Source organism: Aulostomus chinensis, chromosome 14, assembly GCF_037954235.1.
Source record: "Aulostomus chinensis isolate RoL2024-O1b breed Wild chromosome 14, RoL_Achi_v1.0, whole genome shotgun sequence".
Lineage (NCBI taxonomy): Eukaryota > Metazoa > Chordata > Actinopteri > Syngnathiformes > Aulostomidae > Aulostomus > Aulostomus chinensis.
In genome coordinates this window covers 19,128,416-19,154,170 of record NC_141333.1, presented here as the reverse complement: position 1 = coordinate 19,154,170, position 25,755 = coordinate 19,128,416, and the positions used below count along the sequence as shown (strand labels likewise).

Below are 25,755 nucleotides of genomic sequence, written 5' to 3'. Positions count from 1 at the left end.
CAAAAATCCATTCATCCATCCATTTTCTTCCGCTTATCCTGTTCAGGGTCGCGGGGGGGGGGGCTGGAGCCTATCGCAGCAACCTTCAGGCGAGAGGCGGGGTTCACCCTGGACAGGTTGCCAGTCCATCGCAGGGCAAACACAGAGAGACAGACAACCATTCACTCTCATAGCCACATCCCATTTGCAGACTCTTGTCTCCAAGCTCTGACTACTAGCCTTAGCTGCCTTTCCTTTGTTGTTTCTTCATACTGGGCAGGGTAAACAAGGTGACAAAGTTTTAAATGTTTGATTAGGTTTGTTGCTCGATTGGGCACCCCTGCTATTTATTTTTACCTTACATGTTTTACAAATTGTGAGCGTTATGTCCTCATTACTCGGTGAAGATCTTCCACACTGACCAGCCACTGTTACATGTTACAACTGCAACACAGATCACATTGGGCCTCCACACAGCTGCAATTTCAAGTTTCCCACCAGGTTTGTTAACTTGCTCAGATTGTGTTCATTTGGTCGTTGTCTCTTTATTTATGCGTTTCTATTGCGTGAATGTAGGGTACTTGTTTATACTGTGTCGTTTTCTTGTCTGTTTGCGATCAGGAGCACATTCATGGCATTATATTTTGAAAATTGACCAGATATAGTATGCCGTTCAGTGGAGACTTCCTTTCTAGCTCTACGTAAATTGGACCACTTGCTGTAAAAAGAATCACCACCATTCCCAGCAAGTGACCGGTTAGTAATTGGACACACGTGACACTGACCAGCTGGTCACCAGTCAGGCCAGTCACAATGAAAACCATCCTATTCCAATCCCTGCAATCCACTCGACAAACACAGTTTTATCTTTATCAGTGCAATGTTATTATTTAACGATATGGCAAGGTTTGATTGCTAATTAAGGTAACTGGATGCTTGCTAACTGTTATGTAGTTTGACATTTCTTCTCAACATTTAAACATTGAGTTAGCCTGTGTTAAGTAGTTTGCACAACTAATATTTTTTGTACGAGCTTCGAGTTCTTCATAGATCTAGCCCTCTTAGTTTGTACTGTACAAAATTATGGTAAATAATAATAATGACAATCAGCATTACAAAACATAGATAAAAAGATGGAGCAGTGGAAAGACTAAGAGAAAAAATGAGCACACTAAAGAAAGTCTATGAGAAAAAAAAGCAGAATGGACAAAATGTAGGATACAACTGGCTGTCATCTATGTTCTGTCCATTCTGCTTTTTATTTATCATAGTAGTGTCATTCATTCTTGCATACTTAATCTGTGCCTGCACATATGGGTACTCACTGCCTCTACAAAAACACACACGCTCAAACAGATGTACAGGGACAACAACTGAGCTGTCAAAAATGCCAAATGAACTGAGATACGAGTCTCATTTAGCAATCAGTGCTAATGGTATTGTGAATAACTTATTGTGGTAAAATTCATTGCAAGGTTTCCACACCAGGGGTTCAGACACCATGGCGACGTACAATACAGGCTAACGTGAAACAAAGATTGGATCCTGCTCAGCGGACAACTGAAGTTAACTTTTCAAAACCACCAGCGACTTCAACTCCTGCAACTCAAATAACACAGTCAGTTTTCTCCGGCTTCCTCCCACAGTCCAAAGACATCAAGAGAGGACGAGGCTGATTGATACTCTAAACTGACTGTAGGTGTGACTGTGAGTGTGAATGGTTGTCTGTCTCTATGTGTTGGCCCTGCGATGGACTGGCGACCTGTCCAGGGTGAACCCCACCTCTCGCCCGAAAGCCGCTGTGATAGGCTCCAGCCCCCCCGCTACCCTGAACAGGATAAGCGGAAGAAAATGGATGGATGGATTATATATTGTAGTTTTGACATGATCAGTAATGTAAATATGATTAAATATTCATACAAAGTATTTATTAGCATTTATGAATACTTTAAACAGACAGTTTTAAAATAAACACCCATGCAAAAAGAAGTTCATGTATATGCGTGCAAGTATTAACAAGTTCTAAATGTCAGCTTCAGTATATTATCAGTAAATTTCACTGCCCTGTCCCAGTAACCCCTCAAAAGGTTCTTTTGTTGCCAGTTTATTATAAAAGTATTACAAGGGACTGTATGATGATATTTAGCAGTATCTGTACTCTGTCCCAGTTGGAATTATCTTTCATTTATGTGGTGCAGGAGTCATGTTTCTCTTTCTTGGTGCTTTCCCTGATTGTTGGCTCCACACAACCACTCCTCCTGTGACGTAAAATCATTGAACTGAGAACGGTTCTGAGCATATGTTCTGAAGGCTTTATGCTGTGTTTGCAATGGCTTTTACTCACAGCAATTCAGGTCAGTTAGTGACATCACCTTTTTCAAACTATGTGGCTGAGGGAAGAACGGCTGTGTTTAGCCAAAACACAGCTTTTATCTGTCATACAGCTCGCTTAATTTTGGAATAACTGACCTTCTTCTGCCCCACAGCGGGGGCGATAGTAGGAACACCACCAACATATGGGACAAACATGCTACATAGCTGCCGACTGCCGAAAGCCTGCTGATATGAATATTTCACCCACAACACAGACACTCACTGCCCCACCCTCCCGCTGGGATCAAATGTCAGCTGGCTGCCAGACATGAAGACGCATGCAGCATGGAGAAGCCGTGTGGACATTGACAGATGTCCACAGCATCATATTTGAAGATGGCTTCAAGTTTAGGTATGACCATTACACAAATTAAGAAGAGCAAGACTTGATAAACAAACCAACTGCTTCTGAAGCTTCCACTATGACTTCAGTATTACCATTATTTTGTAGGAGAAAAAAAATGGCTAAAATATCATCACTCAAACCCAAAAGGAGAGAGTTGCTATTAACAGCTCCAATTACTTCCCCATCCACCGAGGCTCAACAGACCACAACACACGCTGAGATCTGAGTTTGGACAGCAGCTGCAATCGTGCACTTAATAGCCCACACAATCTATTTATACATACACATCCAAGGTATCCAAGGAATTATTGAGGTTCAATAACCAACCCATAAACAGCCATACATGTTTCCCTGTTGTTTTGGGCTCTAACTAATGAGGAGATAGATACATATTATGCAAGTAATATATAAATAAAATAGCTGACGCAAAAAATGTGCTGCTTTTAGATACTTGTATGACAAATGGGTTTCAAACTGTTGGCCTGACAACACAAGACATTAGTCAAATGATAACACAACACTGGTCTCGTGATACTTTTTAAATTAAATGGCAGGTTACGTGACGTAATACTATTAATCGATTATTAAATTACCCAATCTTTTACAGCTTGGCCATAAATCACATTGGTTTTCAATGAAAAAAAAAATTCCATCAAACATAGGCTTATAAATAGTATGTAGAAATGCGATCATGATTACTGCACATCAGCCTGAAAATTAAAATTATTAAATTATCATAAAAGAAACAAACATACAATTGTAATTTGAACCGTACAGCACACACATTGCAGAAATGGCTTTATTTTGTAAAGAAAAAAGTCATTGTTTTGTATTTCATTTTTGAATTGATAAGTATTCAACATTTTATAAATAGCTATTTACTATAAAACATTGTTATGTTTGTTTTTTGAGCTTGTTTACATTTGTAGGTGGTGCAGTGGTTAGCGCTGTCACCTCCCAGCAAGAAGGTTCCGGGTTTGAGCACGGGATCTTTCTGTGTGGAGTTTGCGTGTTCTCCCTGTGCCTGCGTGGGTTCTCTCGGGGTACTCCGACTTTCTCCCACAGTGACTGTAGGTGTGGCTGTGAAAGCGAATTGTTGTCTGTCTGTATGTGTTAGCCCTGTAATGGCGTGGCAGCCCATCAAGGGTGAACCCCGCCTCTCACCGAGAGGCAGCTCGGATAGGCTCCAGCCACCCTGCAACCCTCAACAGGATAAGCAATAGAAAATGGATGGATGGGACAGTTGTGCAGCACTACCATACACAGAGCAGTGTTCACTCTGAGACACATCAAGGGACCTCCTGATTCAAAGTTGAAGATACCAACAGTTCACAGTGCAACAAATTCATGATGTTTCCAAAGTGAATTAGTAATTGAATAACTTATGACCTCAAAACTGACCAAGGCTGTACTTCCTCAAAGTTTAGAGAAAACTGGTATAATCCATCCATCTAGCCATTTTCTATTCCGCTTATCCTGTTAAGGATGCAGGGACGCTGGAGCCTATCCCAGCTGACATTGTGGGGTAAGGAAGGGTTCAGCCTAGCCAGGTCGCCAGTCCATCACAGGGCCATCAGGAGCATTAAGGGGTTAAGTATCTTGCTCAAGGGTACTTCGACACTGTCACCGGGGGAAGTGAGGATCAAACCATCAACCCTTCGGTTGCTAAACGGCCACTTTACCACAAAGCCATGCTGCCCCTACTGGTATAATAAATACAGGCAAATCAAACAAGCTGCATTGCTTATTGTCCTGAGGAAATAGTGAGAGGACTGCATTCATATAAAGCTTTTCTAGTCCAGCCACTTTTGCAGCACATGGCTATTCACACTGTGTTGGCAGAGGTGGCCATGCACAGTGCCAACTCACACACATTCACACAAACGGTGAGGGCATCAAGGTCACTTCAACATGGTCTGCAGAACAGCTCGGGATCAAACTTGCAACCTTCCAAATGCTAAACAGCCACTCAATTACCTGAGCTATACCAATCAGTGTAACTGATCAATCTTATGATCATTTCCACACTTTTTATTCGGTTAAATTGCTTAACCTTGAGTGTTACCCCAAGTCAATTGAACATTGGTCACTACAGTAATCTTAATAACCTCAAGCCAAACCACCATGGTTTGTTTGATTCTCCTGCAAGAAGCAGGTGGTTTGAAAAAGTCTCAAAACAAATAAAAACTTTTTTGTTGTCAAATTCAACCAGCAATCCCAATGAATATCACCGTCCTGCTTGATGATTTCTTCAGCTAATTACAAGATCAAATACCATAACATCACCACCAGTCATCTACCGTTACTGTGAGTGAGGTTCCATTTTGAGCTCTTGATAGAACTCCTCCTTTGGTCCTGTTTGAATGGGCTCATCATCTGTTTGATACCATGCAGTGTAAGAGCCCAGAGGGAAGACCTGCAGCAGTGATTTCCATGAGACTGAAGGACCCCTGCAACACTCATTTAACAGCCATCAATTATTAACTTAAGCTAATGAGCTTGTCAGCGTCCTCCCAGAGAGGAACTGACATTGTCTTCACAAGAACTGCAGCCCACACCCTCAATTTATAAAAGACAGACTTAGTGAAACAGTGAATCCATTCAAATTCCAGCTGATTTAAGTCTGTCCTTGGGCTGTGGCTGAAGGAGGTGTCATAAATGAAACTGCAATATTGTCGGCAGTTATTGACATTTATCATCAAATACGGTACACACCCTGCTGTTTGTAATTCATGTCTTCATTCGATACATTGCACTTCTCCTCCCACCACTGGACACTTAAAATCAACTGTGACGAGTTGGTCTTGGTGTTCTACAGTTTTAGTTCAAAAACCTAAGATATACTGACCTAAGTTACGCAAATACTGATCAGTGGTAGAGAATGAGGATACCGAACATCCTTAACAACTGAGAAATAGGGGATGGACAATAGTCAGTAGGCATGGACAATAGTCACTATGTGTGGTATTGATAGACCAATAAGGCAATATGGTGTTAGGTGTCTCATCAGGCACACCTACAACATTTAGGAGGACACGAGCTCGAGGGAGTATGCATCCGAAAAACTCCATAATGGTGTAGCAGGACGGTGGCACTCGTCCTCTTCTCATGGGAGGCGCCTCCATCCATCATGAGGATGAGACTGAGGGATGTTGCAAGGGTCTAATAGGACAACCTGACAAGCCAAACACCAGCCAGCCTACAATGCTACGCGAATAAGTCCATAGGTGTCTTTGTTGCTAGCATGCAGCTAGAAGAGCAGCTTAGCTGCATTCCAGCAAAGACACGGCAATTTTAACCCGACAGGTGCAACAGCATCCCCAACCAACCAGAAAGCCAGCCGTACACAGCCTCCCTCATCCTGCCACTCCTCCCTCCTTGACGACTACCCAGAGAAACATTTCCTATTTAACGAATAACAACCCAGTGAGCGGACGGAAAACAAGAATGTATTTACGTATATGTTTTTCATTAACAAAATTGTTGAATCGCGTGAGCGGCGAGCTAGCTAACGCTCGCTCCAGCACAGCGACCGAACGAACCGCTGTTAGCCTCTTCGCAGGCTGCCTCCCCCTGCTCTGAGGCACCGACTAAAACAGCAAATAGAGAAGAAAAATCGCAGTCCTGGACTCACCTCTCTGCCATCTTCCCGGCGGTTTTTAAAATCCTTTTGGAATAATTCCCACGCCGTAACCCATATTGCCGAAATTGCAGTCGCCGCAGTCAACGAGTCATTCCGTCCAGACTAGCGTTAAATTGTCAACAAGAAGGATGTGAACATCCGGTCAATACCTTCATAATAAAAGCATATCACAGTTGCGTAATTGTGGCACCTACTACACACTTACATATTAATGTATCATGTTAGTTCGCCATACAAGTAAACTACCACAGTCTGATAGATCATGACGTGACAAAAACAGAAAACACAGAGAAAGCTCAGAAGAATTAAATTCTTAATTATATGTATATATATTCAGAATTGGCCATACTGAGTGTGTGGATTGGGTAATTCTATTTACCCATAGATTCTACACAAATAACAACAGAACTTAAATAGAAATTGAATTTAAAATTGGAAGTGTTTGGATAGGCCTTTTATTTTTGGGGTCAGGAATGAAAAGTTTGGAAACTTTGGGCAAGAGTTTGGGATCATAGATTAAGGATCGTGGTTTTCAGACTCTCCAATGATATACTTCCTTTGAAATAAATCTAGAACCCCCAGAACATATTTATCATCCAGGAATACTGAAAAGAAGGTATTCAAATTTATTATAATACATTTATTTTAATCACGGTGGTGCAGTGGTTAGCACTGTCGCCTCACAGCAAGAAGGTTCCGGGTTCAACTCCCGGCTCGGGCACTGGATCTTCCTGTGTGAGTCTCCATGTTCTCCCTGTTCCTGTGTGGGTTCTCTCTGGTACTCCAGCTTCCTCCCACAGTCCAAAGACATCAAGAGGGGACGAGGCTGATTGATACTCTAAATTGACTGTAGGTGTGACTGTGAGTGTGAATGGTCGTCTGTCTATATGTGTTGGTCCTGTGATGGACTGGTGACCTGTCCAGGGTGAACCCTGCCTCTCGCCCGAAAGCTACTGGGATAGGCTCCTGCCCCCCAGCGACCCTGAACAGGTCAGTGGAAGAAAATGGATGGATGGGTGGATGGATGGATGGACTATGAAAAGGGGCTCACCATGAATTGCAGTACTTCTGTGTGCTCAATGTAAGAATACAGTAGTTTATACGATCACATTAAAGGGCAGGGTCATGAAAGAGAGGTACCACTCCATTGCTTGCATTTTCCTCAGTCTCTAAAGTGGGACAATGATGCCACTTTTTTGTTGTTGTTGTTTTTTAAGTTCACTTAAATCAAGGGCTTTAGGACAGAGGCTGTTACATCTTTGTACAAATTGTGAAGCACAATGAGGCAAATAGTAATTTGTTTTTTGTGATTAAATTATATTCCCCTTGACAAATTTAGTGGTTTATTTTGAAGTTTTGTTTCAACAATTTACAGTATAGTCTCCCTGATTTTAGCTAACTTGATGTAGAAGGCATTTAGCACTACAGATGCATTCCTGTTCAAGGAAAATAACTATATCCTGTATGTAGGATTCTTATCAATAATATACTGCTTAGCCCGGCCTTCAGTTAGTATATTTAGATACCTTCATTAGGGCGGAGGGGATGATAGCCAATCCCAGCATGCTCTGGGGCATCCTGGAAAGTCTCCAGTGCATCAAAGGGCAGTCACTCCCACCAGTAGTCTACCTGAGGACCACCTCAAGTAATGTGCCCCTTAGGGAGCATGTGAAAAGAAAGGGCCATCCAAACACCACCTGCAAGGAAACACAAACTGATACCATCTGTGAGATTTATTGTTAAACGACAAATGTGTATTTCCACAATCAAAGTAAAACGAATGCTGAAGTAGCTCGCCATGCTCGGCATACAGGTGCCCTCTGTGATCAGTTTCAACTGCAATGCTTCGTTTGGGGCCAAAGGAGAGAACAGGATCAAATTCAAGATCTGACGAATCATAAAAAGGTTGGAACAGTTGAAAAATGCAGCTGAAGATGTATTGGCATAGACAATATCAGATACACATAAGAGATACTTACAACCATCTGTAGGTCAGAGGGTAAGGAGTTGTTTTTTAGGCTAAGGTTAGAATCAGGTTTTGTGTGTGTGTGTGTGTGTGTGTGTGTGTGTGTGTGTGTGTGTGTGTGTGTGTAAGCGAGAGAGACTGACAGACAGACAGACAGAATGAGTGTGTGTGAGTGAAAGAGACAGAGAGCGAAAGTGATGTGAAAGAGTGGGGATTAATCCTATGTTTTTGAAGTGGGTTTAGGTAAGTAAAACATGAGATTAGGCTTTTAAAATATAGTTCACCAAAAGGTTTTTTTTTTCTCTCCAGAGCTAATGGAGGCTAATGACTGACAACAGTAAAACTGTCCAAAAATGTCTTTTTTACAAACTCTCAAACTCACCATCCATGTCTTCTTAATCCTGCATATGCTCAGTAATCCACAAACACTTTGACTTAACTGAAAACAAGCTCATTGTAACACTTTTGCAGTGAGGCTATCGTGAATGAGCGCAAGTGAGTTGGTTCAGCTTTACCAGAAATATTATAATTTCTTTGTTTGCTCAAATCAAAGTGTTTGTGGATTACTGAGAAAACACCTAGATAAAAGGGTTGATGGTAGGTAAGAGGTGGATTAACCTGAACAATGCGCTTGAGAGTTGTGTGTCAATTTTTTTTGGAGAGTTTGTCAGTTGTTTGTAGTTGGTGGCCTTTAGCTTCAAGCTAAATACACAATGATTGCCATTTCTGCATGGAGCCAAATAGAAGTAATGCAGGAGGGGGGGGGGGGGACATCTCTTAGAGTTTATGACACATATATAAGAATATTCGATAGGCCAAATAACCATGTTAGCTGAAGTGTCGCTTTAAGAGACCAAGGGTGAACTCTTGGTGTTAGGCTTCCAGATGTAACTAGGGTTACATAGCTAAGAGAAGAGAATAGTTAGCATGGTGCCTCATAGCAAGAAGGTCTTGGACACAGACCTCCATAACCTCATGTCCTACCTGTGAGGAGCTCCAGTTTCCTTCCACTGCCAAAACCTGCACACGGGGGCCTCATCCACAAAGATTTGCGTGTTTTTACCATAACCAGCATACTTTAACAGCATACACACACAAAAATTCAGATGTGTAAAAGGGTGTGTTCAGCGCATTTCCTTTGTACATTCAAATCAATGTGAAATTGAGCTCACATGAACGAGTACTACACAATGCTAATTGGTATGAACTAGCCTTATGGCTCTGCTACTCCACCCTTCCCAAGATTTGAGCAGATGACATGAGCTGTCCATGGTGCTAAGAGGCCACAAAGCCCTACTTGCTGTAAACTCAGTTTCTGATGCTTTTCATTGACTAGTGTGTGTGTGTGTGTGTGTGTGTGTGTGTGTGTGTGTGTGTGTGTGTGTGTGCGCGCGCGCACGTGTGTGTGTGGGGGGGTTGTGTGGGGTGGGGTGGGGTTGCTTTTAAATATGTAAAGCAGCCCTTTGTGCTACATTTTTAATGTTTGAAAAGTCTTTGTCTTAATTGTCCTCTGCTTATCCAAGTCCAGGTCGCAGGAGCAGCGGTCTCAGCAAGGAAACACAGACTGTCCTCTCCCCACCCACTTCCACCAGCTCTTCTGGGGGAATCCCAAGGCGTTCCCAGACACAATCTCTCCAGCAGAGGGACTTAAAAAATAGTCATATTGACATCCCACAGGCACAATGCGGAGCAAATGGCAATTTTCATCTGATTTTCCAAGACAAAAATTGTAAATCCATCCATTGATCAATTTTCTACCACTTATCCTGTTAAGGGATGCGGGGGGGGGGGGGGCTGGAGCCTATCCCAGCAGTCTTCAAATGAGAGGCAGGGTTCACCCAGGATGGGTCGGCAGTCCATCGCATCAAACCTACGGTCAATTTAGAGTATCAGTCAGCCTCGTCCCCTCTTGATGTCTTTGGACTGTGGGAGGAAGCTGGAGTACCAGAGAGAACCCACACAGGAACAGGGAGAACATGGAGACTCCACACAGAAAGATCCCGTGCTCAAGCCCAGAACGTTCTTGCTTTGAGGCAACAGTGCTGACCACTGCACCACCGTGCAGCCCAACAAATTGTACAGACAATATAATTTTCGTAAACCCTTTATGTAATCTTATAAACAGAAAGCAAAGCCTGACATTCCTTGTTTCACCGTGCTACTGACATTTATCACTTACCTTTTGTAACTGTCAATCATTCAGGCATGCAAATACTTTAATGTTACAAAAGTGCACAGTAAATGTCATGAGCAAGGTCTTCCACTCATCATCAAGCTTTGCTTTCTGTATGTAATTCTCAATTGAGAAACGAAACAAAAAAAAAAATACAATATTTAAAAACAAGTACTTGTATAACAATATGACACGAACAAGCCCCAAACTTCTTATGGGTGGGGTGAAGTAAAATATGTAAAATCTTTCTAAAGTAGTTGAGTGGCTTTTCTAATATTGATAACAGGTGTTTGCAGCTTTCTGCAGAAGCGCTCATCCTACCTGCTTCACATTCCACAATGATAGCTGAGAAGTATCAAAATACTACCAGTATTACATAGCATAACGAGTACGACAGTTAATCAACATACACCTTGTTAGGCACAAAGAGCTGTTTAGAGAGAGTGTTTATGTCAGTTAGGGAAAGTTGATTTGTTGAGTGGAAATAATTTGGCTTGTCATGTAAGTGCCAAAACAGCCAGCAGACACAGAGGGGAATCAAACCCCTCGGTACCCCCCAGTACTCCATGGAACCAGGGGGGTCATTCCCAGTGCCTTTATCTTTTTGATCCAACATAGAACAACAAAAACCTGCATTAACAACATTTCATCGGAGGCGATCATGGTACAAGATGTGACAAGATGTGGATCATTATGTCACCCGTGTAGTTTGGAACGAAAGAGAGAATTTTAGGAAACATTTTAGGAAACTTCTTTTTTTTTCTACATGCTGTAGCTATGACAAGAAAAAAGTTCACAAGTTCTTCAGCCACTTCTCCAAGTTGTTGGAAGTTATTCATTTGATCTGACAAAGTAACAAAGAAATACTTTTGATTTATACTGTTATTTGACCAAATTAGCTTTTTTCATCTACTGTTAAAAAAAAAAAAAAAAAGCTGCATCCATCCACTGTTGACTTCTTATCAGCTTACATTTGGAATTGTACAAGAAATAATCACGTTATGAATGCTACTGACAATGACTGCATTAACAACCTGCATATTCACATATGTTTAGAGGTTCGCTCCCTCTTCTATTTGAATCTGGATGGAAGAAAAATACTTGAAGGGTTATAAAATAAAATTCAAAATGACAACATCGGCACAATTTTCTGAACTTCAAAATAAAAAATCAAGATAATTATCTATTAACTGTAACGTAAGTATAAACTACATTATCTTTTTTTCCTTTGTTTTCTGGTTTCTGTAATTTGTTGCTTAATACACCATCAGCGGTCAAGTAATATTGTACCTTCAGCAGGGAACTCAAAATAGAGAACTTTCCTCCACAAAGATCTAGAACAATCTTCAGTGTCTACAGTTTAACCCTGAATGTCTCCAAAAGTTCATCAGTTCCTCGTAATATAAACTATCCTAATTAGTTTCTGAGATGTTCTGAGCCGGGACAACCAACAAACAGGCAGACACATTGCTGTAGCTCCTTAGGGGAAGTAAAAAAAAAGAAACACAAGAAAAGGAAAATAAGATGATGGAAGAGAGGGAACACTACCCCCTAGTGGTCTAATTGATTCATGACCACTTACAGAAAACGACATAGAACAACAAAAACGAACTCATACACTTTTTGGAATGGAGAACGTCATTTCTTGTGCCTCCCTACAGTGATGAGTGGCACTTCCGACCTCCTCATTTAATCTTCAGTGGTCTTTAAAGTTCTGAGTGGGATTGATGCTATAAATAGTGTCATGAGCAAATTAATGTGCGTGAAAATGAGGGGACAAATTTCTCTGTTGCCATGGCCAGCGATGAGTGGGCAATCAAAATCTTTTGGCTTCACTTTCAATAATCTCTTAATGGTGTGGTTGACACCTCCAAATGGTGAGAGGTGTAGAGTATTAGGTTTTTGTGTTGCTCTTCCTTACATTCGCTTGTCATTGATGCTATATGTCTGGAACAACTTGAAGGAAGTGCTTCAAAATGACCACGCACATCCATGAAGTGAAAAGATTTTGGTGGTCAAAAGTCAAGGTTGCTTTCACCTGACTCAAATGTAGTATCTCTGGGATGCCTTGAAGGATTTTTTTTTTTTATTATTTGCCTCAAGTATCCACAGGGACTTCAGTTAAACTGTAGAAATTGTGGCGATCAAATAAGCTCAAGGACACTGTGACTGATACATCACGGTGGAAACAAGACAATTCCTGACTAAGTTGCATGTGGACTGATTGTGACCCCCAGGTGACATTCAGAAGAATGTTTAACACCCCCTCCCCCCCCCCCAACACACACATTTATAGTGGATGTTGCACTGCAAAGAACCTCATCAGGAGAAATTAAGGTTTCAGTATCTTGCCCAAGGACGCTTAAATGCGGTCTCTGGTGGAATCAGGGATCAGACCTGTAAAACCTGAACAACTACACCTGATTCACGCCGCAAACGGAGTGATGACAATTAAATATATTAATCTGTGACGTGGATATGATTTAATCTGGATAGTTTAATATGAATATTTAAAAGATTTCTAAGTCAAGAGATTGATTCTCTTTCTATAAGCCACTGATACACTCCGTGGTATGAAGTTAGTGGAACTGGTAGCATGGTTAGCATGTTTCCAACAGGTAGATCACCCGGCCTCTGCAAGTGCTGCTTGCAGCTCTCTGCAGAATGTGATATTACTAATATGAAATGATTAGAGCAGAAAAGTCAGACATTAGCCTTACCTCAACCTCTGAACATTCATACGCTGGTTGGATCTTTCATGTGTGTTGCACGCTCTCCACGTGCAAATTATGGGACATTTGTGACCTTTTTAGAGCTGAATTTGCCATCAGAGGGCATCACTCCCTGTTGTGTGCCTCCTGCAGAGTGCTGGTGTTTTCACGCTTTGATGTCTGATGTCACACAAACTCTCCCAAGGGGGGACTCTCTCAATAGGCGAAATCACACATCCCCACATACTCAATTCATTCAATAATTCAAATTTGTTCTCACACATTACGGGGTTTTCTTTGTTGATTTTTGTTATTATTGTGTAATACTTGTTATGACCAGATTGAAGGCCTGCAGGACTCGCCAAGATTTGATTAAATATTCAAATACTAACAAATACCACAATATGGTGTGAAAGTCAGTGTCAGTGAAGTGTGCGGGTGCACGGTTGCATCGAGTAATGAGTGGTGCATGTTGAGCGGCGTTCACTGTTGGGAGGGGCTACTGTTTAATCACAAGTTCATCATGTTACTGCAAGTTGATGTGATGGCTGGAAACTAGAAAAACATTGGCAGGTAAGCGTGAGTGAATGAGCGTGCAAGGGGTAAATCGTACGGTGAAATCGTTTCGTCTCATTCTTGATATATTTCAACACAGCCTGACTGTCAGTACAAAAAAACGGACGCCTCCAACCATGGGCGCGTGAAGGGGGGTGCTACGGGTGCTGCAGTCCCCCTTGTCATTGCATCAGCCCCCCCCCCCCTGGTGGGGGGCTGTGGACTCCCTTAATAGTGCAATCCCCTTGTCTTCCTCTAAATTCAGCATCCTGATTGTCTTGGATCTTTTTTTGCTTGCCTGTTGGCTGTCCACTTAATCAGTTGAACTCCTCCTCTTTGGCATGGATCTGTGAGGTCCACAACCAACTGCATTGCTTCATCCTCTTCTGTGGACACAGATTTCAGACAATTTTCGACATCAAAGTCATTATAAATCGTGTCAGCCACTTCCACTCTGACGTCATCCTTGCTTTCTGCTGTCGTCCTCCTCGAGGCACAGTTGGCGCTGCTCGGTGATGAAATTGTTCTGAAAATGTGTACCCTCATTCTGTTTTCCACAGGACTCCTGGACACATCTCCTTTGCCAACCACAGAAAGTGAAGAGAATCCATCCACTTTCTGAACACTCTTACTGGACATCGGTCATCACAGCAATGCTCTGCTCTCTGAATCTTGTTGAGACACAAAAGACAGTGTTTGTGAGGTCAGGACCTTGCAATAATTTGAAGCTCAAGAGGGTTCCTTTCAGACACACTTCACAATAATAAAAACCTCTCAGGGTTTTCTTCTTTGGGTGATACACCCCAAAGTGAGGAAGATACCAAACACTGCCATCCTTAAAGTCCAACTGGTCCTGAGGCACCACTAAAGTGTATCAACTGTTGATCATCACTGTAAGAATTGATCTACACTCCTCCTGGAGGGTCTTATTCCTTCCGTATTTTCTTTTAAAGACGTTCACTCGTAACGTGTCATTCACTATATAGAGTAATTCAATGCAATAATGACCATTCTTCAAACAAGCTGACTTCTCCAAATCTCCTTAAACCTCAGGTCCTCCCTTTACGTCTCCTGCGTCTCCTCCAGTGAATTCTTTTTGATTCCCAGTTGTTCTGGGAAGATGACAGCTCCTATAGGCGGACAATGGATATCCTATCGGCACATAGAGCTGAGCAGCCTCTCTGACAATAACCACCTCTGCACCCTAAGGTCCATCACCTTCATGGTTGATCATTTCCAAGGATTCCATGAGATTTGGTGTATTAGTTAGAAACAAGATGTCCACACCAGCCTCCAAATCTGGGATCTAACCTCTTTCAAATAGTCAGAGTTTTCAGTATCTCACTGAGTGGAGATTCTGCCTTTGCATGATACCACAGATTAAATCCTGATCCACAGCATTTTGCACTGGTGAGGTATTCTGTTCAGACTGACACTGTGCACATGCTGTTCCTGTGTAGCTACTGGCGTGAGAGATGCAGCTGTTGGAGCAGTTAACGCACGACCAATGCTTTAAAACACTTGTGTGAGGAAACCGGATGTCGGGTTGGGTCTGTGGCCTGAGAGCGGTGTCTCCATGTTGCACTTGAGCTGCAAGGTTGTTTTTGTATTTACTTTAGGACAAACATCATGTGTTAAAGAACGGTGTGATGCTCTTGAGCCCGGATCCAACGTTGAGGTATTTTCTTTTGAAACAAATTAATTTGCTCTTGGATTGAAATCAGTTCTTCACTCTCTAAGTCCTCTGCTGCTGAGCAGCAGCTTTCTCTATAACACGTGCTTTCTCTGCCTTTGCCCGTAAGCTTGCGAAATACTGGAAATGGAGGAATTAGGATGGGCTTTCCTGCTCAACCCTTTACTTTTAATTTGCCTTTTACTTTACACGTTTGATAGACCGTCCCGGGTTTTATGCCATCGAGTCTGATTTTACATTTTCATCGTCGCAAACAACAGCACTTTTACTATCATCAGCAACAGCATTTCTATCATCCCCAGCATTTTACGATACTTTACTTTCCTTCACCCATGTTCCTATTTCTTCAATAAACACCTCATGGCAGGCCTACAGCGAATGAAACCATGATTCCTGCTCATCCTTGGGGAAAGAAAACTCATAACAGAGTTTATGTTATAGAGCGCTGATGCATTTTGACACAGGGTTTTGAACCTTTTTAGATTTTCATTAACAACAGACACATTTTCTTTTGAAGACAAGAGGGCGGTGGTATCAGGAGGACGATGGAGGATGGACCGTTTAATTAAAGACTTGAAGCGCTGCGGCTCCAACACACGCGTGACTCATGGCCCCCAAATGTTCAGGTGAGATCTGTTTTTTTACTTAGGTACTATCTCGAGAAAAGTTTTTATCCACTTCTGGGTGCGGGGAAAAAAGTGTTTTTAATGTGCTTCCATAGAAGATGGATCAGTGAATCACTTTCAGCAAAGGCTCCCATTTAACCACAAATTAATTATTTTACTGAAACTTGATCTGATGGCTGGAAACAGCCTTATTTGGCATAGGATTACGTGTGAGGGAATGAGTGTGAGAGCGGTAAAAACCGAGTGATCTCCCCCAACCTCTGGCCTCTTACCTTGTGCCTCTTCAGCTAATCTAGAACACCGGCACCTAAATAGAGCAACGCACCCGTGTCAACTAAGATTTGACCTACCACCATTAGCTTTTAACTCATAGCAGGATACAAATAAATAGACTGAACCCGGAAAAAAACACAATCATAGCTCCTACACGTCAGTCATTCAGCACAACCCACAACATCTTTATTCAGCCTTATACCCAGTTTGAACAGTATCACCAAAGCACAGTCTGAGCAGAGGAAAAGTGCATTTGTTTCATCTGGTGCATAAAAGTGATTCCAACGTGAGCAAACACTTCTTCACACTCCATTCAGACAGTAGAACATTACTCTTTTAATGCCAGTGTAAATAAAAATACTTTTTTTGTTTGTTTGTTTGTTTGTTTGTCAGGGTGGACACCCAAATCCCCTGATTCAACAATGTCACACAATGGGCACTGTAGTTAAAACATACAACAGCCCTCCTTAGGCGTCAGGTTGGGGTGTTGGTAGTGGGATCCAGCAAACACGAGGCTACAGCGAGGGATTGGTGTTCAAGTTCTGTTCTAATATACAACTGAATTTCAGAACTGAAGACAGTTATTTCATCCTTAACCATTTGTTTTTTTCTCCAGGATACATTTTCCTCTGATTTCTAGATCGCCACTCCACCTCCTGAGCCATGCTGTTCCCGGGCATGTTATTGCATGACTGAGGAAGAATTTATTTTTGAAGTCCTCCGGGAAAACAGTCTCAATGTGAATCTTCATTTTAAGAGCAAGGGAGATCAAATTCAAAGGTATGAAAATATTTCGGGTCTTGGTCAGTTCCAGTGCAGAGGAAGAGGGGCTGAACCTGTCTCATAAGGGTATACTACAAAAAAAAAGTTAAAAAAATAAAAAAAAATAAGAGCCTTTACATAGCCTACTAGGATTGCGTGTCAAGGTCGACATTGTAACTGCATTCGTAAAACCATGTGCCCTTTTTCTTCTGAAAATAAATAAATAAATAAAATCTTGTTGCGTTTGTAATTTACAAACACAACAAGATTTTTGGGTTGGTTGGTTTGGACGATTCAAATTTGTAATCGTTAAAACCCACCTTGCTCTCTAAAGTGGAGAAATCTCGATCCTAGATCCTGATTGTAGATATTTAACAGTCATTAGATATTTAAAATGAGACATGAACCTCATATTCCCATTTTGAAATAAGTTGCTGAAACCACCATTCATACTGAAATTCAGCTGGAAATACCTGTAAAGCTGTCTTAGAATGTAGTTACTAATGGCATTTTATGACAGAACATTTTCAATGATATAACTCATCTATATTAAAAAAAAAAACAACGTTGGAACTACTCACATATCAAGTCATCCCGGTCCGGTTACCGTATATCACTGGATTCTTTATGGCATAACCATCACATAACCAGAAAATCATAAGGGAGAATACCTTGCTGCCTACCATTGTTTTCCGTCGCCACGAAAAAATTGCCGTGACCCGGATTCGAACCGGGGTTGCTGCGGCCACAACGCAGAGTACTAACCACTATACGATCACGGCGAGCTATCCTTGCGGATGAATTTTGTGTCATCACATTATAGTATATATAGTAAACTTCATCATTGGATTTGATTTTTTTTTGGAGTTGGTTTTTAAAGAGCATTGATGATGCGTATTCAAACCTTAATGCGTTAAAAAAGGACATTGGATCCAATAGATTGTTTTTTAAGAGATTAAAACACATTCGGCGTCCCAGGAAACTAGAGGGTTCCATGCAGTTTCAAACTGTGCAACATCGTCATCTTTTCGTTTAAAAACACTTAAAAAATGTGGTTTAAACTTATGTTACAATTCATTGGTAGTAATCCCTTCATGTGGACCTATTTTATTTTGTATAGGATACAGAATTTATTGAAGTCTGATAAAACTTTCTCCGTTAAAATGACTGGAAAAAAAGTTCAAATAAATTAACCAATTTGAGAAAAAATGACGTTGTTGGTCAATACAGATCTGACACGACGATGCCACATACTGTATGATCCTACTGATTGAAAATTTAGGAATCCACTCAAAGGACAACATCATATGATATGTGATAAATATGATATGATTTTTAAAATAAGACAGCCTTCTCTTCGAGAACTATTCAAACTCTTACGCGGAAGAAAGTGCTCATTTTGATCAGCTCGTCTCTACGGGTGACAAGACCCGTCACCGACAATGTCCGATACATCCCGAGAATTTCCGACAAGTAACTCGTGGTTTAATTTCATTGGCGAGGCGCTCATCCAATGAGCAGCAGCCATCTGTGCAGGACTCGTTTCTGGTGAAATTCTCAGGTTACATTTCCTTGTGTCTTTAAAGCTGATTTCTCTCCAGAACTGCTGTCTTAATCTCACCTGCACCGGAGACAGGCGGACAACATGAAGCTTCCAGCGGCCATTCTTGCAGTTTTGGCATCGATAGCTGTCACTATTGACGCTACTGTCTACTTCAAGGAGCAGTTTCTGGATGGAGGTGCAGTACAGATAGCTACGTCCATGTCGTGTATGCTTAAGTATGAATGGTTGGGTTGGGAAACTGCTTTGGCGATTCACCGGCAATATACGACGTTTTAAAGAGTATGTTTTCATGAAAATGTCTTTACTGCATTATTTTCACCCCCTATTTGAGGGCTAAGCCATGGTTTGACTGTAAGTGGTGAAATACATTCGCTACCAAACAGACTAGGTAGTTGTAGTTCCAATTGTGCGTTGAAGGATCGATGTTTTTAAAGTGAGACTGTTGTGACAAGAAAAGCATTTTCACTTCATGAGAAGATCAAATAATATGCCCTCTGTTTCTTGAGTCCAAATATTCTTTCACTTTTGATATCACCCAGAACTGCGGACTCTCCTTAAAGTACTGGTTTAAATTTGACAAGCCAGAGAGACTCAAAACTTGAATGCTAAATTTAAAGAGAGCTTGTACAAATACATTAAATATAAATAAAAATGGCAGCATTCAGTGTCTTTTAAAACATACACCCTCTGTTCATTTGTAGGACATTTTCTGAATTTTTTTTTTTTTTTTTAAGTAAGTGCTTCTAATACCTGCAGTGGGAGTAAAAGTGGGTATGGGAGTTCACACAAATTAGTATGTAAACTACCAGTGATGAGTCATCAACTGAACTGAAATTCTGCGTTTCAGAGGGATGGAAGGGCCGATGGGTCGAGTCAAAGCACATGTCTGAGTACGGTCAGTGGAAACTGAGTGCTGGAAAGTTCTATGGAGATGCTGAAGCAGATAAAGGTAATCCGGATGCTTTGAGTGGTGTTCTGTGTTTTTCTTATCCTGTCACAGAGAAAAAATGTAGATGTTTCGTTAATGACCTGCTCAATGCAGAATGCAGCTACTGGAAAGACAAGAAAGTGGTGGAGTATACCAGCGTTAACACGTGATCATTTGAGACTATCTGACACAAAGTGGATACACAACTTTAAAAAAAAAAAAAAAAAAAAAAAAAGATCTCAAGATTCCACACCGTCACTGATGTGACTTGATCTGTAATTTGGTTATACGTGTTCCTAAACATGTTTATTCTCGCTTAGTAATCTTGAAACACTGGTGGGATCCTGGGAACCGGGTTGCTTTTTAGGAATGGGCATATAAAATCAATACAGCATTATATTGTGATACCTTTTCCCGATGCATTATTGATATTCCAGACCTTAGCAATGATGTATCGCGATTCAGTGTGATAAAATGATATTGTGCCCGAAGTAGTGTGTAACTTGTTAAGTAACGCTCTGGTGAGCTGGAAACTTTAAATTAAATGGGTTTGACTGAATTTCTCTGAATTATCAATATAATGAAATGTATCATGCTACCCAGGTGGTACACAGGAAGTTGCATTTTCAGATCTCTTGATCCCTTATAATATGAAAATGTCAATAAAATCCTTGAGCCCTTGTTGCAAACAGTTTCTCTCTCCTAATTGTCTTTCTCACTCGCTGTACGCCAGGTATCCAGACCAGCCAGGATGCCCGCTTCTACGCCCTCTCAGCCCGCTTTGAGCCATTTAGCAATGAAGGAAAGCCCCTGGTCATACAGTTCACCATCAAACATGAGCAGAAGATTGACTGTGGAGGCGGCTATGTTAAAATCTTCCCTGCGGACCTTGACCAGAGTACCATGCATGGAGACTCAAAGTATTACATCATGTTTGGTGAGTCACTGAGGCCTGACCACAAAACACAAGCATTTAGTGAGAGAGAGCACTTTGAAGGATGCTTGTCATGTGGCACCCAGCCTATTAAAAGAAAAGGCCTTTTTAAAATTAATCAAGTATTGCCTTTGTAATCAGGTCCTGACATCTGTGGCTACAGCACCAAGAAGGTTCATGTAATCTTCAACTATAAGGGCCAGAACCATCTCATCAAGAAGGAAATCAAATGCAAGGTATCTCCTGCCCCAAGCCTCTTTGTTTATTTCGACGTCTGTCTTACATTGTCATGAATTCAAAGATTTTCACTCGCTTTGAATTCCCTCCAGGATGACGAGCTGACCCACTTGTACACGCTGATCCTGAATCCAGACCAGACATATGAGGTGAGGATCAACAATGAAAAAGTGGAGTCCGGCTCCCTGGACGATGACTGGGACATGCTGCCCTCAAAGAAGATCAAGGACCCTGAGGCTAAGAAACCCAGTGACTGGGACGATAGGTCCAAGATTGACGACCCCAGCGATGCCAAACCTGAGGTGAGAGATCAGGATCACAAACAGTTACGAGAGGAGGGTCAGGCATCAAATTGTGATTCCAAATTAGAATTGAACTTCAAATGAAAAAAACAAACCATTCATTTCCGTTTTGCTTAACAGTTTTAAGTGCTTCTTGAACGCAGCACAGTCTGCTCAGAAGACCTGCCTATCATCACAACCTTCGTCTACGTTTGTTTCATCCATTTCCTGTTCAGGCACATTTATTTTTCTAGAACAAAGTGACTGGTATAATTTACATCAATAAGATAACAGTGAATTTTTGTAAAAACTATGGCATTGAGTTTGCGAAAGTGTTTTTTTTTTGTTGTTGTTGTTTTTGTTTTGTTTCCTGTCTCTTAAAGGCCCCCTCCCCAAAGCTCCCTTTCCTCTGACTAGACAGCTTCTAGAGGCCTGCTGAGTGGCAGTATCCCTTTACTTGGGAGTTTACTGCATGGAGAAGATAACTTTTATTTTTCGGAACCCCAAATTGCTCCTGATGAATAGGTCGGCACCTTGCGTGTAGGCCTCCATCATCAGTGTGTGCATGTGTGTGTGAAAGAGTGAACGAGATGACCCTGTAGACAGAGCCCTATGAGTACCGCTACGGTAAAAAAAGCACTATATAACACATGGCAAATTATGTTGATACAGTTACACACATTTAAAATTACTAACCTTTTTTTAAACACTTTTTTTTTTGGAGTAATACCAAAAGTGTTCAAAAATGGCAAACGTGGTCCACACTCTTGTTCAACCACATGCCTGTTGGGCCAGATTTGTCATGTGAAGAGAGGCTATTGCTCAGCATGTCGTTGCTCAATGAACCCGTGGAGCTAAACTATTAATGGCAACATGATCAAATGAGTCAGGGTCCTACAGTCCTCAGTTGTGCCTGAACTAATTATGATGAATATGTTAAGCAAACATCAATTATCTTGTCAGTTCGGCTGAACACAGTTGTTTGTTTGTTTTTGGTAATGAATTCTTGAATGATTGTGGTCTTATTTTGAAACAAAGACCCCTTGAGTCGAGAGAAAACCCACATGATGTGATTGTACCAGTGATCAGCACATTTTTGCCCCTGCTGAGTAACTCTGGCTACATTCTTTCACATTTTTAAAATTGATTTTAAAACTGAGATAATCTCTTTACAAAGCAGAAGTGCTGCATTTGTTGTAGTTTAGTTCACATTTAATTGTTGTGCACAGGTTACACTTTTCACACACAATGACAAAATAAGTGACAAATTCCCATCCAATTATCTAATCACATTTTAATTATTAAACTGGGTTAACGAAACCTTTAAAAAAAAAAAATCTGAATTTTACTCGGCTTTTGTTTATTTCCATTTTAAATTGAGCTTTGAAAAACATGACGGTAGTGTAACTTTAGTGACTGAAGTGGTAATTGCTGTCCTGCAGGACTGGGACAAGCCAGAGACTATTCCTGACCCTGACGCCAAGAAGCCGGATGACTGGGATGAGGACATGGATGGAGAGTGGGAACCTGCTATGATCAGCAACCCAGAATATAAGGTATGGCTGGTACAGCTGAGGACACGCATGGGACCTCAGGAGTGCTGAAATCCTTCGACTGGTGTCTTTGAAGGGAAATGGAATGAGGAAGTACTTAGCTCATGGATCTAATCCAGTGAGCGTCACCATTGTAAGTCTGCCCCCTGCTGTTCTGTCCTTCCAGGGTGAGTGGAAACCCAAGCAGATTGACAACCCTGACTACAAGGGATCATGGGTACACCCAGAAATTGACAATCCAGAGTATGCCCACGATGCCGCAATTTACAAGTTTGATAACATTGGAGTGCTTGGCCTCGACCTGTGGCAGGTAATCATCACTACTCACGCCCAGAGTTTTGCTGAGTTGCACACACTTGTACTATGTTCTGTTCAAAGGATCTTCATGCTGTTTCTGTTGATTGCATGTGTGAATGAGACTTTTTCCTTCTCAGGTTAAATCGGGTACCATTTTTGACAACTTCCTGATTACCGATGATGTCAAAGAGGCAGAGGAGTTTGGGAAGGAAACGTGGGGAGCTACCAAGGTAGGACTGTGCTTCTTGGGGTGAGGGAATGTCTACCAAATTGGCCCATGACAATGTCCATTGTGAAACATTGCAGATGGACAATGAAATCACTGTTTCTTTTATGAGGAGGGTTAAAAAGCTGTCTTGCTCACCACTGTAGTTTCCACTGATTCCTACTCCCTCTGACGGCTGTCTTACTCAGCAAAGAAAACTCTCCAGGGAAGGGACTCAGATCCTCTATCAGTTCAGTGTCCATCATACTTTCCTGCACCAGGTTTAAACTGCTCTTGTTTTACCACACCAGATCTGTAATAAACGTAGCCCAATAGCTATACTGAGGAAGCTGAGAAGATGATGATGGAAGAAGCCTCAGTGGCTGATGACTGACTGTTTTTGGCCAAACCCTGGTGCTTACTGCATGATATACAGTACTAACAGTCTACAAAGAGAAATTAATATATAATTAATAAACATAATTGCAATTATTTAAAATATGATAGATTTGAAAATTTAGCAAGCACCATGGGGTAGTGACAACTGTGGAACTATTGAAGCCTCTGTCAGTTTCATCCAATCACGGTTGTTTTTTGTTTATTTATTTTTGACTTTGCTCTGTTGCACTATTAACTCCACCACCACCAGTATGTTGGCATGGTGTTCGATTCAGGTTGTGACATTTGTGGTGAGTGTCTTCCTCACAGGCATAGGTTACTGTGCGCTCACAGTGAAAGATTCAACAACAGCAGTGGGTGCTCTGACTGCTGGCATTCTGTTTGGTTGTGGCTGATATGAAAGAGTCAGTAGGGCTGTTGAACAAGCTGGCCATGACTTTAAATGGATGAAAAAGTATACACACCCTTTTAAAAATTAAAAATTGTTCGTGTGTATGTCGTGGCACAAAAACATCAGTCATGCATTGCTTCAGAAAACAGCAAACTAAAGCCATCAGTTTATCTTCCGTTGCTGACATGAATTCGGACAGTATTTTGCTTGGAACTTTTGTAGAGCGGTTGCTCCGGGAAGAAAAGGAGATGCTGATCTGCAGTTGGCTGTGGTTTATTTGTGCAAAGTTAACCTCTGCTCTAATTCAACTCGCCACTTTAGGCGCTGGCATTGCATTGCTGCCTGCTGCTGCCAAAGGGTTTTGAAGCCCCGTCATCAGTTGTAACTGAACAATGATCGCTGGCTGATTTTTCACTTGTGAATCCTTTGGTGCAAGTGTACAGTTGGTGTACAGCCAAGTAGCTCAGGAGGTCGCACAAACCCCCATGGAATCCTGCCATTCTTGATAGGTGAAATCTCCGGCTCCTTCTGTGCACATGTGGAAATGTTGTGCTCCTTTACCCATATTGATGTGCAGCGGAAGGATTCTCAAGCCCCCAAAAACACAAGTACAAACTTGGGTAACAACTCTATCCCGAAAAAGGCATATTTCTCATGTCCATCATTGAACAAGTTAATGTTTGTCTTGGCTTGACATCAAAATCTTTGGAATCCTTCTAAAACAGAGGCCTTCCTAACTAGGGTTTGGTAGCACCAGCAGGTTATTAATACTGATCATTATCTTTTCACCAGGAACCAGAGAAAAAGATGAAGGAGGAGCAGGATGACATGGACAGAAAACTGAGGGAGGAAGAGGAGAAGAGCAAGAAGCATGAGGAAGAGGAGGAGGAGGAAGAGGAAGAAGAGGAGGAAGAGGAAGATGGGGGGGAGGAGGCAGAGGAAGAGCAGGATGAGGACAAGAACACTGAGGCAAAACAGAAAAGTCTCGACCCGAAGATTGAGCTGTAGAGGGGAGGAGATGGATGGACTGCTGTTTGCTTCTGTCAGCAACAGCCCCATGGACTCTTTGCCTTTAATATGGCATTTATTCAGGTGTAGGGGTGGGGGAGGGGTGCAAAGTGGGGTCAGGTCAATTTATTTTTTAATCATTTCTTTTTTCTATTTTAAGTCTTCAGATGTGAGAAGGGAGAATGTATTGTTCACGTGTTTTCCTTCTGTTTGTGCTTTAACTTTTTTTAATTTAATGTGATTAAATGAATGTGGTCTGCCCCATGGTGTGTGTCCACGGGCTACTGTCATCGTCCAGTTTAGTTTTTTTTTTTACTGACTGTTGGGATATCCAACAAATTGAGGGTGTGTGACATCTGCTTCATGGACTTCATTTCTCCTTTGTGTGGTAGCTGAATTGACCTCTTCATAATTTATTAAATGGTTCTTATTTCCTGAAAACATCATGGCATGAAGTCCTTCCTCCATGTGTATGTACTGAAAGTGAGACTGCGAAAAGCTGTGATACTACAATCTTCATTTTCTCATTGATTTGAACAAGTGAATGTGTCCTGGGTGCAACCTGCTTTGGAGTTTCTGTGAATAAATTTCTGCTTCTGTCATCTGGTTACAACCTGATAACTTGTATTTCCTTACACTTCTGGGTTGGGTTGTCTGGTGGGCCTTGAGTCCCATCTAGTGAGCAAGTTCTCAATCATTTTGAGTTCCTTCCAGTTAACTGCATCCTTGCCTACAGAAAAAATGAGAAATTCCATTTCTGTGCTTGTGTTTTTACATTTAAATGACTGCACTGTCAATATTTTCACTTGTAGCCTATTGGAAAAAAAAAAAAATAGATGAAATTACAACAATCGTGAC

General features: G+C 41.5%; 2 protein-coding genes and 1 non-coding gene across 3 annotated transcripts in view; 1 reads left to right on the top strand and 2 right to left on the bottom strand.

The window, feature by feature from the left end:
- Window positions 1-6,457, bottom strand: part of arhgap39 (Rho GTPase activating protein 39) — a 105,728-nt gene extending 99,271 nt beyond the window's left edge. The window contains exon 1 of the mRNA XM_086224310.1: window positions 6,333-6,457. Coding sequence (XP_086080436.1) covers window positions 6,333-6,343 — 11 coding nt within the window. The 5' untranslated portion in view covers window positions 6,344-6,457. The remainder of the gene's footprint in view (window positions 1-6,332) is intronic.
- Window positions 6,458-17,810: 11,353 nt separating this feature from the next.
- On the bottom strand, window positions 17,811-17,882 carry trnah-gug (transfer RNA histidin (anticodon GUG)). The gene has a single exon. It is a non-coding gene; the product is annotated as a tRNA-His (tRNA).
- Window positions 17,883-18,641: 759 nt separating this feature from the next.
- LOC147250065 (calreticulin-like) lies at window positions 18,642-25,499 on the top strand. The gene is made up of 9 exons (XM_086224181.1): window positions 18,642-18,839; window positions 19,512-19,613; window positions 20,326-20,529; window positions 20,668-20,762; window positions 20,856-21,065; window positions 22,487-22,600; window positions 22,764-22,907; window positions 23,032-23,124; window positions 24,682-25,499. Exons 1-9 carry the CDS (start codon window positions 18,746-18,748, stop codon window positions 24,895-24,897), a joined length of 1,272 nt encoding a protein of 423 aa, XP_086080307.1. The 5' UTR covers window positions 18,642-18,745; the 3' UTR covers window positions 24,898-25,499.
- Window positions 25,500-25,755: the final 256 nt, after the last annotated feature.